Raw genomic sequence first — 17,554 nt, 5'->3', positions numbered from 1 at the left:
GGGAGATACTCTTCTTTTACTTCACATTGTACATAACACTTGTTCTCCTCAGAATCCAAACTGGAAATGAACATTTGCCACTCCCTCACAGAGATCATTGGCATCAGGACAGGAAGCTGTTGCTGGGATCTCATGATCTACTTCAGTGAGCAAATGTTCATCACTTGTATATACATATAAAAGCCATCTTTTTATATCTTGGCCTCTTGGCTCCTTTCACTTTCTTTCTATGCAGAATGTGAGATGTTTCCAAGTTATTGCTCTCAGCCTCCTTCCCTCAGGAAGGAGCTAATGAGATATGATTTCTGTGAAAATGTTACTGTAAATGCTTGGGTTAAGCTACACTGGGTAAATGTGGTTATGCCAGCACGCATTCACTTTCAGGGGAGACAGTTCTGGTGGGAGGGGGTTGACTGAACATAGGTTGCACTGACACAGGTGCAGTTCTGCAGATGCCAGTTTTCATTAGGAGTATCCTCTTGATACCCCCATGATGATAAAGTCCCTGGTGTGAGCCTGACCTTGTCACCATTCCCATTCTTTTTTACTACTGTCGGGGGGCAGGCATGTGAAAGAGTTATGGTGCATCACCTCTTTCACTATTTAAAGTCTCTTTTGTTGCAGTGATGACAGAAAGTAAGATGGAAATGCCCTGTAAAACAGCCATATGGGTGATATAACCCCGTCCTTATGCTACCTCTTCATGATGAAGTCACTCCTGTCCTACCACTCCTTCTCTTTCTTGTGTGTCTGAACCTTGGGCATTGTGGTGGTCAAGGCTGCTGCAGGACTGTTGTTCTGAAAGGGACAAGCTTGTTCAGAAGTTGTGTTTGTTGGTCTGAATGGCAGCTGACACCTCCCCTTCCCAGGATGGAGAAGCTGTACTTGGACAGTGACCTCCAGGCTAGATTGAGAAAAGGCAGCTGATGAGATAAGGAGCTGATCTCCTCTGGGATCTCATCATTGCTCTGTAAGCAGAGACATTGCTCAGCAGCTGCCACCCAGCTTCTGTTCAAATCTGAATCTAGATGCAAGAACAGCAGCAGTTAGCTATAGCCCCAACCTGCTGGTAGACTTCCCATGCAGAACCCCCTCACTGTCACCTCACTGAGAAGTTCTCTTAGATCTGGTTGCCTCTTTGTTCCAGTTTGCCTCTCCCATCTCTTCTCATATGACAAAATATTTTTGCTCTACCTTGGTTACCTGTGTGTGTCCCCCTCCACACATTGGTAAACACCGTGGTTTACCTCCAGTGCCATTCATGGAATCTTATCCCCCGCATCCTTATTGCATCCCTGGATACCTGCACTACCTCCTGCCTTTGCCCAGTCCCAAGAACCTGCAGAGCATGTCTCTGGCACTGGTTTCTTGTGCATTGCATAGCTCATGGTGCCCCATACAATCCTTATAGCACTTTGAGCAGCCAAGGGCTGCTCCTTCCCTCCCTCTGACTTTCTTGGAGGAAATTAGGAAAAAAATGGTACATTTTGGCAACTGGAGCAATCTCAGCTCTACATGGAATCTGTGTGACGATCACACTATTTAAAAGTTGCTTGATTTCAAAAATGAGAATGGAAGATATGTTCCATTTTCAGGGCAGTTGCATGAGTTTCAAGTCCTGGAATCCTTAGAACTTAGCAAGCTCCCCCCAGTTATTGTTTGCCTCAGCAGCTAAATTTAGACAGCTGGCAATGCTCTTTCCCTTAAGACACAGGTACCATCTGCATTTGCAAACCATGTACATAGCTGGCTGAACACCACTCCTGTTATTGTGAGCATGTCTTTAAGTTCCACTTAAATTAGTGCCTAGTCTCTGTAAGTGAGAAAATGTTGCAACTCCAGTTGCAAACTCTTCGAGTTCTTCCAGATGGATATTTTCTGGGCTGGCAAATTAACTGTCCCCATTCTACAACCTAGGAGTTGGGAGAGTGGGGAGGTTTCAAATCAAATAGCATATTTCAAGCAGCTGGGAGAGGGCAATTATAAGTGCAAGAGAGCTGACATTCTTCATTAGCTGTAAACTTTAACACACCTGGTTATTCCTGTTGCCTGTCTTAAGCTGGAGGTATCACAGACTGGTAGATTCTTTCCTGGGGATTGATGTTCTTTACTTTGCCACATATAACGACTGTTCTTCCCTGGTCAAGCCTGTGCCACTGCCATTAGACCACCAAAGCATCTTGTTTTAAACAAGCTCTTTGTTTCTTGTGCAATTCCATTTGACACCTAGCTCTCCCCAGCTGCTTCTGGAGCAGCCAGACCCAGGTGTTACACAAGAAGGCAGCATGCCTTAGAGAACTAGTCAACAGTTGTTTTTCCTTTTTGCTACATTTTTTAGATACAAAACCTCTGGAAAGAGGCCTGTTTCTTGAACAGATCAGCCATAAAAAGCAAAGGTGTTTTCAGCACCTTCCCCAGCCCATTCATGGGCACAGAGGTTGAGTGGCTCTTCAGTAGCTGTTTCTTTTAGTTTCAGTTTCTTTTCCAAAGGTGGCTCTAAAGCGGGTGAACACACACGTCTTCTAACTCACCTAGGCTGTGAGCACTTGAGATGAGAAACAAAACAAGTGTCAGTTGGGACACTGCTCTGTTCTTCAAACATTTCTTTCAAAGAAGACACTTTGGAGTGTTTATCTACCTCATTTGTCTTTTGTTTCAGTAGCATTACCAGGCTTTGATACCATCTTTGCCACTGACTACTTTGCCTCACTGTGTGCAGCCTCTTTTGAGAGTCTTGGTCATTTGCTTTGTAGTAGAAACCTTCTGCAGTCAGAAAGACCCTTCTGCAGTCTGGGAAACCAGAGCAAACACCACAGCTTAGCCTTTCCAGAGTTTATTCAGAAACAACATTTGTGGTATTCATACTTTCTTATGGGCTCTTAAACTCTAAAGATCCCCAAGTGCTTTATTTTTTTATTGTATGAGTCACTTCCCTGCTGTTTGACATGGGGGAGTCAGCAGCAAAAAAGGCCTTTTCAGAACATGTTGGGATGAAGCCAGATGTTTGGTTGCATAAAGGGAATTTCAGGAGGCTGAATATTTTTTCATAATCTGTAAATTGTCAGGACAGTGGGTGGGACTTATATACCAAATACAACAAATATCACTGAGGCATTTCTTTGACTGCAAGTCACCAGGAACTTCCCTTGCTCTCGTGGAAAAATGCACTACTTGAATCTGGTGCTGTGATCCTGTGTAAATAAATTAAGGCAGGAAAATACAACCATTGCTAGTTCACTCTTCTCTTGTAAAATAGCTCAAAAATAGGATGCACTGTGAGACTAAAGGTCAGAAAGCATGGAAAGATGTGTTCAGTCCTTTTCCTGTTTTCTAATACCGTTCCCTCTCACACTGCCATTGATCTTCTGTGATATGTATATGTGGAACTTTTAAGAGCTTGGCAGCAGCACAAGATTATTCTTGAAAATAGAAGACTTTCTACTGCTTATCTGGGGGGATTGGTGACAGATACCAACCATGTTTGTCCGGTGGGTCTGGCATCTCTTCCTTAGGCTAGATGGAGACTCTGTGGTATCCAGTTACATTTGTATTACAGCCACATAGTAACTGATGCAGTTCTGCGTCAAGGACTGAATTTATTTATATTGTCAACTGCTGGGTTATATGAATGACACATTTTATTAATGGTTGTCATTAGAGATTTATTCATGACACTCTCAGAACTTTACCTGAAGCTGAGACCATTTTGCTACTTTCACATTGAATAAGAAAGGGCTTTTTTATCCCAATCTATTCAAAAGAGAAGCTTTTATTTTTATTTTTGGTTTTCTTGTTTCCCTTTGGTAAAAATGGGAAAGAACAATTTGGAGATAGCTATCGAACATCTGCCTAGCTCTGCTTGGTAGTTACAGATGGGCTGCAAGAGGCTAGCTGAAAAAAACGAAATTGCATTTCCTAGCAGACAAGGTCTGAAGCTTCTAAAATCATGGATAATTTGCAAACCCCTAAAATCCTGTTAGAGTTTATTGTGAAAAAATTGCCTCAGTTATTTCTCAGCTGGAGAACATGGGGTACCTTTCTCTTGACCTATTTCCCTGTAGTTGCCTGCTCTCCCCAGAGTGACTAGAAGAGAAAATAATTTCTGGAGAGGCTGACCAAAGTAAGCCAGATGTGCTTCCTGATTTCACTGTTGTCCCCAGGATGGTGTTGGGATGCTTTGTGCTGGAGCTTCCATTTCTGATGGTTGGTGTGTTTGTGTGCATGCACACGCATGACCCACACGTGGCGTGTGAGCGGTCACGCGTGGTCCTGCCTTACAGAAGAGTTTCTGGGCCACTTTGCACACCCCCAAATGCTGAAGAGGCTGTTGCAAAGAACAAGTCTCAGCCACTTACAGAAAGTATCTTTATGGTGTCTGGTTCAGGTGGTACACCTGGCCTCCTCTGCATGCTGCAGGTCTGACTTCAGCAACCTGGCCCAAGCCAGGTCTCTACATTCAGCGTGTTGTGACATAAATACATATCTCTCCTTATGCTGTCAGCCAGTGGCAGAGTATTCCGGTGATGAGAACAGTGCTGGCACTTGGGACATAATTTATAGTATGCAAACACCTATTTTGGGTAATATTAAAATATGAAATAAAACACAAAATGGCTGACCATTGTGGCACTACCTTGCTTTTTGTTGCGTTTTTATGCCACGTGATTTGTGTTTGGGTCACTATAACACAAACCTGCATCGGCAGTTCCAGAGGACAGCGCAAAGATTAATTTCTGGGAAATGTTTTTAAGTGTTATTTGCTGTATTGCAACTTCTTTATATCACACCTGACATTGAAAAAAATGATGTTACAATGAATGTACATTTTGAACAAGCTGCTAATCATGTAACCTGGGGTTTGCAAGCAATCCCCATTTTACATTCACTTGCATGTCTTCTAGTGTTCAAAAAGAAAATTGCTTTATGTTTGGAGGTTTTATTTTTTCATATGCAAAGTGGTTCAATGAGTTACCTCATCTAGTGCACTTGCCTCGTAAAAATCCCCAGGGTTTCCTCCAACAACTCCAACAAATTTTTCAGTTTAATTACGAGTGCAACTAATTATCTAGCAACATGAAACACAGTAATGGCAAATTTCCTCTGAACAAGTCAGATAAGGAGGATTTCCCTGGGACTCTTGCCCCTTCAGCTTGGTCCTTCCTAGAAAACCCCTACCAGATCAGGTTCTTACTCAGCACTGCTGACTTCTGGTTATTTTTATGACTTAGGAAGATGTTTAGCTTTCAAAATATTATTCTTCTTCTTTCTTGCTGCTATTAAGTTGCCTTTACAGTTAGGGACTAGAGGAATTTTTGGATTATCATTTCCTTCCACTTCACTCACTATTTCCCAAGTCTCCAATGAGTGATAAAAATGAAGTGGTCCCCATGCCTGCTCAGACAATAGTTCTGTGTTGGCTCTCTCTGGAGACACTGGTGGGTACAGAGTTGGGAAGCTGAGTGGCAGGCATTCCACCTTTACAGAGCTTTTGCTTCCATCCAAGACGCTAGGAAAACTGGCACAAACCTAACACATGAAAGCACAAACAGGGAGGAGCAGAGCACTTACCCAGCACAGGGCTTGATTGTCCTATTCACCTTGGTAAAAAGAATGAAGAAAAAGGCTGTGGAGCGTTGATGGTAAGATGCTGGATAGAAGAACATCTCTAACATTTATGGTGCTGATTCTTGGAACACGGAGATCCTGCAAGTAAGCATGGCAGCTCTAAGACCCCTGCTACTTTTACCTCATCTGATACTGGTTTGAAGAAAGAGCTGCTTCAGAAACTCAGATTCTAGGTTTTTTCCACACACTTGTAAATCCTGCCAGATCTCCCAGTCCCGATCAAGCTTAGTCTATGTTGGCAGAGGATAATGTCACTTCCAGGATATGCTAAGGTCCTGATAGTATCCAAATAAAAGCTGTTAGAGGGAAGACTGGACTACAGCTCTTGCTGTCTGTGTGCCATCTGCATCTCTCAGGACTAAGGCCTCTTCCCATTCCCAGTGGAACAATTAACGTCGTGTTGAGAACTTGATTTCTGCTTCTCAGACTTTTCAGCTCCCATGAAGAATCTCAGGGACCAGCATATCCTTCCTTTGCATTACCTTGTGTCACCTGTTAGACTTCTGTTGCTGCTAAGCAGGAGAGTCCAAACCATATTCAACTAACTACAACTTGAGTGGGAAGTGAATATGGGTTTCTGTGGTCTTTGCTACTGAGAGGAGACAAAAGCTGTAGGTAATCTGTTGTGCTTGCTGGTTTGCTTGAGAAACTCCATCTGCTGGGACCTGAGTTTGCTTGAAGCAGTAGATCTCAGTGCAGTCCCCTTCAAGCAGGTCTCCAGTATTAAGAGGTGCAGCAGAAGGGATTCCTCAAGCTGCCAGGAGTCCTCATGGACTGCTAGGGACAGAAGGTTTGCAGATACTGTGGAAGTTCGTCTCAGGGGGAAGGCAGCAGGGAGATGGAGGGGACGCAGCCTGCTGTAGCTTTAAAGGCAGTACTGTGTAGGGATCCATTTGGAAGGACATAGTTGACTAAAGGGATCCAAAGCTTGTTTTCCTCGAGTCTTTTTATTCTTCCTTATCTAATCCCTTTAGAGCCTAAGGTCAACCCCTTTTTGTACTGCAATAACACTGTAATATATGCTTGCACTAATTCTTCTGGTATACCAAGCATGCGAGACCAATTTAAAGCTTTTTTTTCAGAAGAAAAAGACTGTATTATTGTGTATATAGAAATACTGAGAGAGAATTTGAATTCTGTCTCCTGTATAAAAGCATGCATTGATTACCTGTATGTAGATCATGCTGTAAATGCTGCAGAGTACTGTAAAATCCTACACTTGAAACCACAATGAACCGGCAATGTCATCAAAAACAAATGAAACAGAAGCTGTGCAATGGATTTTGTGCCTTTTTTAAATCCATGTATGTTAATCTAGACAATCGGGAAAAAAAAAAAAAAAGAAAAAGAAAAAATGAACAAACAAAAAAAAAGCTTGTATACTACCAAAACCTTATTAAAGAATCAAAGGCAGCATCTTGTTGATGGCTGGGGTTTTTATTTGCTTTCTTTTTTACTTCCTTTGCTCTGGGAAGGTGTCCCCTTCTCATCCTTGGCTAGGTGGGAGCACTGCGCAGAGAGCTGAAGGAGATCTGGTAGAACAGTGAGTTCCATTATTGGTTACACGTGTAATCACTAAAAACTTGCAGTTAAGACACATCTGGGAACAGAAACAAAGTTACATGACTGTTAGAGATGTGTTTTATGTACTTTGGGAAGGCCACACTGTGATTTCAATTCAAGCATGTGGGGGCTCTGAAACCTGTGGAAAGGGTGGTGGAAATTGCCCTCATGCAGAAGAATCACAAGACTCCAGTGCCTCAAAGGCAGAAAGCAGTTTGTGATGGTGTGGGAGGAAGAGCCTGCATAAGGCTGTGGTCTCAGAGGGTTGTACAGTGTGTGAGTCCCCTTTTCTCCTGGGAATTCTATGGAGGGTCAGGCAGGATTCTTCTGAGTCTGCTTTTAGCAAGGTCCAAAGCTTATCTTCTCCATGCTTCAAAGTGTGTTTTAGTTTGTCCCTGAGAGGCTGCCAGTGTGCGGCAGATGTGTACATCATGTGTAGATCTGTCAGGCTCTGCAAAAGGATCCAGTGATGCCATGGTTTAGAGCATGGTCTGAAACAGAACAGTGGCTAGAAGAAGCACATCATTTCCTGAATTTATGTGAGGTAAATATTGTGAGGGTTTTTTCCCTGTACCTGGTTGATTTTCACTTACAAGAGATGGGGGAGAAAAAAATTCCAAATTCTAAAGTAAAAAGGAAAACTTATTAGGCTTGTACAGGAAACTGTTCCCTTTCCCCCACATCAGTGCAGAGCTGCTTAGGAGAGCAGGCTTTTCTGGAGGACACTGAGCCCACTCTGTACCATGTGTTTCATTAGGGGTATAGAAATTTTGACAGAAAATAAACCCACTTGTCCTCGGGTCCAGAAGGTCCTCAGAGATCAGGGGGCTGGGTGTGGCTGGGCTCAATTGCTAATTATTCCCGATTCAGCACTGTAAGTCTAGCTGAGTTCAAGAAGAGCTTTCACAGGCACAGATTCACAGAAAATCATTCGTAGAAAATGTGGTCTTGACACTATGGGTCTGATTGTGTTCAATAAGAACTTGATCATAAATTCACAGATCACAGATTCACAAATAATGTGATTTATCAATACTATAGATCTGGCCACGTTAAATAAGAACTTCCATGATCCAGATTCATGGATGGTGCTTTTTCTTTGCCCCAGTGCCCCCCTTCTTTTATGCAATAATTTTTGGTGCTTTCATAAGGAGTGAAACAATCACAAATCACATCATAGATGGGATTTTGGTGACTGTTGTAATATATTTAAAGCATGCCCTTTTCTCTTCATTTGCATTCTAAGGTGTGTGAAAGTTAATATGCAAATAAGTCTTAATGAAGGTCTTGGTTACCTTTGGTCAGAATTTAAAGTTGCTACAAAATGTAAAATAATCGCTTTAGTCCTCCTCCACCCACTAAAGCAGCAGTCAGTGGTGCTCCAGAGAGTCTTTGCACACATCCTAATCTTCCTAATGGGCCAGAGTTATAACACAGCTTGTTCTGGAAGGGGAGGCTGATGGCTGCTACTGAAATAATATTGGGCTGTGAGGCCTCCACTTCACCCCAGACAACATCCAGTGGTTTGACCTTGCTCGAGCCATGTGCAGGGTCAGTGAGGGGCCCAGCATCATCAATTTGTCACCAACAGAAACCAACACCTAGCACTCATCAAATTATTCACCCTGTGGCCACAGCCACACAGACAACAGCCATAACATTGTTGCACACTGAGGGACATCATGGACTTTGTATTTCTTTTTCTTGACCACAGGGGACATCATAAGGTTAATTTAACTTCATATAATTGATTTTTGGGGTATCTCTCTAGGGTGATTCCTTTTCCTCCTCTTCCACATCTTTCATTTCCATCCATACAGATCTTATGCATATCTGACAGATGATTACCTGGGTTATCATTGATAATAATCCACAAAATGTAATAATTACAACAAAAACTTATAACAAAGATTGTAATAAGCTCTGTAGCCAGCCAGTAAGTGAAAAACCTAACTCATGCAGGAGCTTGTTTAATGTCCATTTTCCATACTACATCAGAGATCTCTGTTTGCTCTGACTGTATACTTCATGTGATCTAGTTGTTCACAAAGATCCTTAGTTACATTTGGTATGTGAATGGAGGTATCATCAGATGGACTCACACATCCACAATCTCCATTTTCAGGCCATAATAAAAGTCTAATTTTAGCCTGTTTTGCAAGGCCATTTTTGATGTTGCTTGCAATTGTACCTTGACTTCCTCCAGTGCCACACAAGTTGCATTAGTCAATGCTTTGATTTGTCCAGTAAGGTTATATAACATCATTTGATTTTGGAATGCTGTCAGCTGGGATGTGAAAATAGATTCCAGAGCCCACCCCCACCACCCACAGGTCCACTTGTCACAAATACCTTGTTGGTAAAGACAAGCTGGCAGAGAAGCCCCCTTCTGCTGACCACATGGCCAAGAGAGGGGACAAAGAAAAGCAAAACCACAACACAGCAACGGAGCCTTCACAATTACAGAGCTCCTTCTTCCCCTGCAAAGAGACTAACAGGGAACAGGAACAAAACAGAAAAACATGAAAGTACCATCTCTTATTGTCCAAAACCAAAAATCAGTGCTGACAGGTTGTCCGCTCTGCACCACCCAACAGGGGCTCTCCTGGCAGTGGCAGTTCCATCAGCAGTGGTGGCTGGAACTGGGGCAGCAGCTCAGACTTGTGGAGAGAGAATGGGTCTGACTTTCTGGGATATCCTGGGCAGCAGCAGTGAAAAGGTCCAAGGAAAACGTCCTCCCCAGCTCCAGAAACAGGGATTGCTTCTAGGAAGAGCTGGAAAAATAGTGTTAGGAAATTCTCTAAAGCCCAGAGAGAAAACAAAAGAGGGCTTCTGCCTTGTGTTGGCTCTGAGAACCTGCCCCAGGCAGCTCTCTTGGCAGCTCTGGAAGAAACAAGAAAGAGAGCATAGTGTGCCTGTCCCTGTCTTTTAAAGGGACAGTGATAATCTTGGGAAGGTTGGCATAGGAAGGATATGGAATACAAGATACATTTTTTGGATTACCCAGGACAGACATATTGCTGTTGGTCTTTTGACTCCCTTTCAATTCATACACACACACCACTGTTGTAAGAGGCTGCTTCCTCCAAAGGTGACAAAGTGCCAATAATCCCAGTGCATGTTGGCATCAATGTCCCTCAGAAGATCATGTTCTGTCACTGCTGAGCCACTTGGTGTGCCCCAGGAGGGTCTGCTTAGCTCTGGACAAATCATGTCAGGCCTGGTGTCATTGTTAGTCAAAAAACACCAGACACCACATTGTGGCACTCCCCACACCCTTGTAATATGCATTCCTTATGGTATATTAGTACACATATCCTGGGGATGATGATAAATCATATCAATCATTTCCCTATTAGTCACAAATATTAATGGTGGCTCAGGGATGTTGCAGTTCCATGTGGTTGTATTGTTCTTGTGCCACTTCAAAATATATTTTTCTTAGTTCCTGAAGTCAGATTTGTGTGGTTTTTTTCACATGATCTCCCAAGTTTTGGTGAAATACATAATTAATATTTCCCAAGAGCTGGTGAGCTGGGAGACTGAGGGAGATGAACACACAGTGCTTTGAGTAATATTGTGTGTCCACCCAAAAGCTGGAATTAACTGCAGCATAGGATTTGAAGCGAGCCCTGAACTTCCATCTGGTAATATAATCCCTTGGAGCATTTGACAAGACCATTAACTTGGGGATATTATGGAATGTGAAATGTCCATCAGATTTCTTCCTCCTTGGACCAGTCTTGAACCATCATGGCTGTGAGATGTGAGCCATTGCCACTCTGAATTTCCTGTGGGAGAGGCAGTGTGCTGAACTGTTCTTTCATAATTCCACTGAGACGTCCCAGACAGACAGATCACTGTAGGTTCCTGAGCAGTGCCTGCCGTAGTTCAGTGTCACTGAACTGCATCTGGGAGGTGAGAAGTCTCCTCAGGATCATACTCTATCTTCTCTTTATCTGTTCTGCCTGTTTCACAGGTAGACCAATCCTCTTCAAAATCACAGAACCTCATTTTGGTATCACTGAAAGAGCGGGAGCCCAACTCCAGTGGTGTCTCCACCCCTCCTGGCCCCTTTTGCCATAGATTACAATGAGATCCATGCCCACTGAATTCCCATTCTATGTGAATAAGGTCAGTTGGGTGTATGGGACAGAGTTGTTGGAACAATCTCAGTTCACTTATTAAGAAGTCTAATACATTCATGTGCACTTACATCATTCCCATTATTTTCCTTTCCTCAGTAGTCCATTAAGAGATCAAGCAATAATGAAAAGAAAACGTGGTCAAGGAGGGGAATTATGAAAAGCATGTCCTTTACGTGTAGGGCAGTCATCCAAGTATGAGCAACTCCGTGGCAGTGCCACCATCTTGACGGTGTTTGGAGCTGTAGAAGTTGAAGTTGCAGTGTTAGCAAAAAACTATTAACAATCCATGATGAAACACCACTGTTGGTTTGTTTATTGCCTACACTGATGAATTATAATGCAAGTGATGCCTCTTTTTTTCAAATCTGTCATCACACAGTCCTCATAAGTGTTACTGTTGGTAGGGGGCATTCCTTTACATTCATAAACTTGGAAGAGGACAGTGGTATTGATGTTTTTAATAGGTTCATAAGTTTTGCAGACCCTGACCTGTCCCACATTCTTTCAGATTTTATTTCTATCTCTGGCAACCCAGTTGCCTTCTGGTGTAAAACTCTGCAGAGTTCCATCTGGGAGTTTCTAGGTTTGAGCATAAAGTAGGTAATGTCCTAAAATGTTTGTTTGGGCAGCACTCAGAAGCAAGTTAACCTTAGTTAATAATCTAAGACAAGTTTCATTAAGAGACAGAGTGTTAAAGAGGTGAAATATGCAGACTTTGTGGGGAGCACATGCTCAGACACATGTAATGCCATAGGCATTCCTGGACAAGTGACCAACCAGTCAAGAGTCAGTAGAATGGACATTTGAGGCCAAACAGGCAGGAAAATGTGGCTGCCTTAGCTCATGGCATAGTTCCTGCTCACAGGAGAGTAAACCTGACATAGGGCTGCCAGGATGACCAGGAACAAGAAACATAAGACATGAGGAGAGGCTGAGAGATCTGGGTTTGTTCTGCCTTAAAAGCAGGATTGACTGTGGCATCCTTTTTGTTCCTTGAACTGCCTGGTGGAGGGAGATGCCATACTCTTCTCAGAGGTGCACAATGAAAGGGTAAGATGTAATGGACCAAAGTTGCACGAAAGGAGTTAGATACAGGAATTAGATCCTAACCACCGCCTCCCCCCCACCTCCACCTTTATCATCATGAGGAGCCTTAAACTCTAGGACAAGATCCCAAAGAGGTTGTGAGATTTCCATCCCTGGAGTACTAAAAACTCAGCTGGATGTGGCCCAGCACAGGCAGATCTGTTCCTGCTTTGAGGGGTGGTTGGAGCAAAGATCTTCAGAGATTCCTTACATCTTTTTCATTCTACAGTTTTAAGATACAGGCTAAGCCTCTCCACTTATGATCTTCTGACATCTTCCCTCAGTTCTTCCCCATTCGTACAGCAGAGCAGAAAAGTTCTTTTCTGGCCTTTGAGGAATAGTCCTAGAGCAGCTGGGTGTTATGTAGTACAAAAGACTGTCAAGACAGGACCCAAGTTTCTCTAGTGAGGGGCTCAAACTGGGAACACCTTGTTCAGCAGAATTTCTTTAGTTGGATATTTGTGTTCTTTGGACTTTCTCCGTGGTGCACGTACAGTGGCAAAGCAGCAACTGTCTCGGGCTGCTTTACAGGAATGTGTTAAGCATTCCAAGTCTCCCAAAGGTAGGCAGAAGCAAAGCAGTCACTGTTGTGCTTAGGGTGCAATGTCCATGCAGGGAAGTAGAACATACATAGAGAAATTGAAATGACAGACAGAAAGGCAGTCCATTTACTAAATACTGCAAGGAATTTGTAGAGGTGGAAGTACATGAGGGTTAGAAAGTTAACTACAGCATGACTTAATGGTAGCAGAGGGGCACTAGAGCACAAGAAATAAAGAAATAAATAACTACTGTTTTTCTTACAGCAACACCCTGCTGTCCAGCTCCATGTCATACATTATTGCTTAGTGCAATCTCATCTCAGAAAAGCTTTTGATGTCTTGCAAGGGAAAAGCTATTGAGGAAGGGGGGTTTTCTGGAGACAGGGCTGCTGGTGGGGCAGACTGCAGGGTGCAGAAACCATATCTCTGGCCTATATAGGATGTGTTCTGCAGGGCTGGATTCAGCTTACCTTGACCACAGAGCAGAAGAGATGACACAAGCCAAGGGCTGGGAAGAGATTTGAAGGTCTACACAGATGCATATTTCACTATGCAAGGAAAAACAGCAATTGTCCATCTGCATCATCAAGCACAGCATTTAGAAAATGGTGTGAGGTAGAGCAGCAGAGGAACTGTTGTTGGGATTGTGGAACTCTTTCCAGTGCGAGGCTCAGCACAAGGCAAGATGTTGGTCAGGTCCCATTCCCACTGAAGAAGTGCATCTGTTTGTTTAGGATTCTAGGAATAGCACTGTGGTTGTATTTCTTAGGAAAAACAAACCCAGCCAACATGCATCATCCAATCCTAGGCTGTTGAATTCATTAATTTCCAGGAAATGCCTGAGGGAAGAAGCCATGTGGGTAATTTCCTTTGCAAAGGGTGGTAAGTGCCTCTTAGCCATCCAAGTTCCACGTCTGCCATCCTGATACAAAAGGTAGAGTGGGTCACTGAAAGCCCAAACCAGGCTAATACAGGGCCATCTTCAGGGCCAGGATTCAGCTTTAATGGAAGAAGAGAAGCAACTTTGAATTCCAGAGGTACTGCCAAAACCAGCCTGTATTTTAATTTATAAGATATAAAAAGAAATAGTAACTGGATAACAACTTACCACCACGCAGAACAGCTTGATGCTGCCCACCAACCTATTTGAAATGTCTCTGTTGTACAGGAGCATAAAAATATTACATTTTTCAGGCTCACCACATGAAGATTTTCAGCACAATATTTAATTGTACCATTGGACTGAAAAGCCACTGAGGGCTTTTTGTCCCCAGCAGAGATAAAACAATCTATTCCCATGGCCAGGTGAATGTTAGCAGCTCTGGAGCTCACATGGTTAAGTGGGTGTGTGTTTAGTTGTGTAGCCTAAATATCCTCTGGTGCTGTTGAATGCCCCTGGAAAACGCAGATGTTTGGAGCCCTGCTGTTCATGATTAGGACTTTTCAAGGGTAACATGTGATGCATTATTGACCGGTTGATTTTATGGAGAGGTTACAGTTTGCAAGCCCTAACAGAAGTGTGCTGTAAATGATTTGGTTTTAAATCCATTCTGCAGAGTGGTGCTGATGTGATTTTCATTTGCAACTGATTGTTAATTAGGCCACGCTTGACAGGCATTTCCTATTTATTTTGGTCTTGTTTGGCCAAATGTGTGCAAGCTCCTGTTTTCCTGTAGGATCATTTGCAATCATTTCACAGTCTGCTACTGCCACAGGCTGCTGCTGGAGAAACAGTGCCCCCACCACATGTCCTGTCTGCCCTTCACTTCTCCGGGTTGGACACCCCAGGGTCTGATAATGACATCTTATGTGCTAGCTTTCATGACTTGCTGATGATTTTAGTGGAAGCAGAAGCTTCTAAGAGACAGAAGAGGGGTTGCTACAGGGATATGGGAGCAGAAGGGGGGATGGAAGGTGCACCAGGAGAACACAGTAGCACTAGAAGTGTTACTGCCCCAGGGACAATAGTGGATGGTAATGGAAAGTGATAGGGAAATGTATGTAGCTCAGAGGTGCTCCTTGAGTTCACTGTGGCCTGGGCATAAAAGAGACTTGCTAAGTGGTTCCAGTAAGGAAGAAGTGATTATGTGAATATATAAATACTGAAATAAATATGTAAATGCTGAAGAAGATTGAGAAATATGAAAAATCTTGAGGAGCTGCCTGAAAATGGCTCTATTAGGTCCAGGTTAAAGACTGCTAACAAAGGAACTTCTTTGGAACATTTTTTTTCCCTTCATTGATAAGTATCTGTGAATCTCTCCTTTCTAAGGTTTGTATGAATCAAACAATAGAGTGATGACTGCTCAGGCATGTATTTTGGAAACATGATGGATTAGATGCTTTCCATGGATTCTTCCTGCTGCTGTTGGTCCTGATGTCTTCTGTGTCAAATGTCTGAATGCTAACTCACCCTCTCTTTTGTCACATTTGTCTTCCTGCAGGCATACATGCTGAAGTCATTTGAAATGAATGGCCTGCCCAAGGCGGTCCCTTTAAGTTTGCCTTACCAGGACTTCAGAAAAGATATGTGCAACTACTGGGAAAAGCCTAAGTTATCCCAGCGGATAAAGAAGGTTGATTTCTCAAACATTGTCTTGACTGCTCCTTGCAAACCTCTGGAACCTTATCTGGAAATGAATGGAAAAGAGGAGGAGGAGGAGGAAGAAGAGGAGGAAGACTATGAGGAGGAGGCAGATGAACAGGATGAGGGAGAGGAGGAGGAGGAGGGCAATGAGATTGACATGCACAGTGATTCCAGCAGCGACCTAAGTCAGAAGAGCACAGAGCGCAGCCAGGAGTGCGCACCATCCACACTCCTGGCTGATGACCAGAAGGGGTCCAAGGGTCGAGCATCCACTGCTGATGGGGACCTGGAGCTGGAGGAAGGCTCAAAAACATTAGTGCTGTTTTCACCAGGTGATCTGAAAAAGTCTCCAGTGGCTGCAGACTTACCTCCAGAAGTTGATCTGGGCACTCTTGCTGCACTGACACCGCAGAGCGAGCGGCCGCAGCCCATGGGGAGCCAGCTGGACGTGTCTGAGCCAGGGACCCTGTCCTCAGTCCTTAAATCTGAACCAAAGCCTCCCGTGGCAGTGGCTACAGCTTCCTCCCCATTTACCAAAGTCGAGCGCACATTTGTTCACATTGCTGAGAAAACACACCTGAACGTGATGTCTTCCAGCGGGCAGCTGATGCGGCACGAGGAGTACTGCCCCCCAGGGCAGTTCGAGGAGGTCATCATTGAGGAGGAGCTGGAGGACAACCTGGTGCTGGTGGAGAATGGAAGCATTCATTCTGGGCTGGAAGGGGCAGAGACGGAGAGCTGCGCGCTTTCGGCCAATCATGTCGAGACCACCTCAGAGACTGTGGGGGAGCAGCCGGCCCTTCCCAACGGCATGCCAAAGCTTCCCGAGGACAAACCAGAGCTCTCCGGAAAAGTGGTGCTCTCACTGGATTTGGAAGAGCCTGACAAGGTGGCTACAAGGGAGCCTGGCCTCGAGAAGGCAGCATCAGCGACAGAACACCTGAAGCGAGCAGAGACCCTCCTTGAGACGCCACAGCAGGTCCCCAGGAGGCCGCTGGGCTCCAGGTATAGAAGTCGGATACCCATTTTGTTCTCTGAGGAGGACACTGGCTCAGACCTTTCAACTTCACTCTCAGCCAAAGAAAGGCTTTATAAGAGGGCAAAGCAACCTGACCTGGCTCGCCTGGTGATGGAGAAGAGACAGAGCCGCCTCCTCCGGCTGGCCTCAGGTGCCTCCTCCTCAGCATCCTCCAGTGACGAGCGGCGGCGAGCCTCTGAAACCCTGTCAGCTACAGGTTCTGAGGAGGACACCCATGACTCTGATGACTCCATCCCACGGAAGGGAGAGAAGAAGGCTGCACTGCTGGGAAGAGACGAGAGAGCCGTAAGCACAAGGAGCAAAATTCCTCGTCCCATCGTGCCGGTGAAAATGCCGCTGGAGGTGGTGAGGTCAGAGAGCTCCGTGGCCACTGCAATGGCAGGGCTGTGCAGCTCCCCACAGGATACAGCTGCTGCTTGCAGGTAAGACCAAAATGGTGAGAAGTGCAAAGAGGTAGGCTTGTTGAGGAGACAGCCAGGGTTTTGCTCACCTCCCATGACTTCATCCTTTACTCTGCTTGAGTGCATAGTCCATCCTTGTTTCCTACGGTCATTTCAGCCTGCAGCTGTGTGAAATACCTCTCTGTCTTCTTTTTATGAAGCCTCTCTTCACTTGCCCTTGCTTTGAGACCTTTCCTTTACAAGCCCTTTCACTTGGTCTGATAATGGCAGATGCCCCCAGTGTTGAGCTCTCAGCTTTGAAGCAAAGCCATGACTCTGCAGGGAGACCTGGCCTCCTGGCCTGACTATTGCAATTAGAACAAGGGCAGTGAGGCTGCCAGCTGGGATTGCTTCAGTTGGTTTGTCTTCCATCACAGTTACCATCAGAGGCCAACTGGTGCAATCCAACTCATGCCCACATTCCCAAATTGTATCTCCTGCCTCGGAAGAGGTTGTTGCGTCCATTCTGCGTGTTAAGAAGAGTCCCAGATACCATGCCTGCATGTTGACTGACAGAGTGCTGG

General features: G+C 44.4%; 1 protein-coding gene across 3 annotated transcripts in view; it reads left to right on the top strand.

Moving 5' to 3' along the window:
- The window catches only part of TTBK1 (tau tubulin kinase 1), a 107,852-nt gene that overhangs the window by 83,136 nt on the left and 7,162 nt on the right, over positions 1 to 17,554 (top strand). For all 3 annotated transcript variants that reach the window (XM_014261536.2, XM_088052387.1, XM_088052388.1), the window contains one exon: positions 15,409 to 17,012. In XM_014261536.2, the coding sequence (XP_014117011.2) occupies positions 15,409 to 17,012 (1,604 nt within the window). The remainder of the gene's footprint in view (positions 1 to 15,408; positions 17,013 to 17,554) is intronic.

The sequence above is a fragment of the Pseudopodoces humilis genome, chromosome 3 (genome assembly GCF_049639895.1).
Source record: "Pseudopodoces humilis isolate 2021_Gansu_Grassland_sample_001 chromosome 3, ASM4963989v1, whole genome shotgun sequence".
Taxonomy (NCBI): domain Eukaryota; kingdom Metazoa; phylum Chordata; class Aves; order Passeriformes; family Paridae; genus Pseudopodoces; species Pseudopodoces humilis.
The sequence above is the reverse complement of the archived record's forward strand: the minus strand, read 5'-3'. Positions and strand labels throughout refer to the sequence as shown.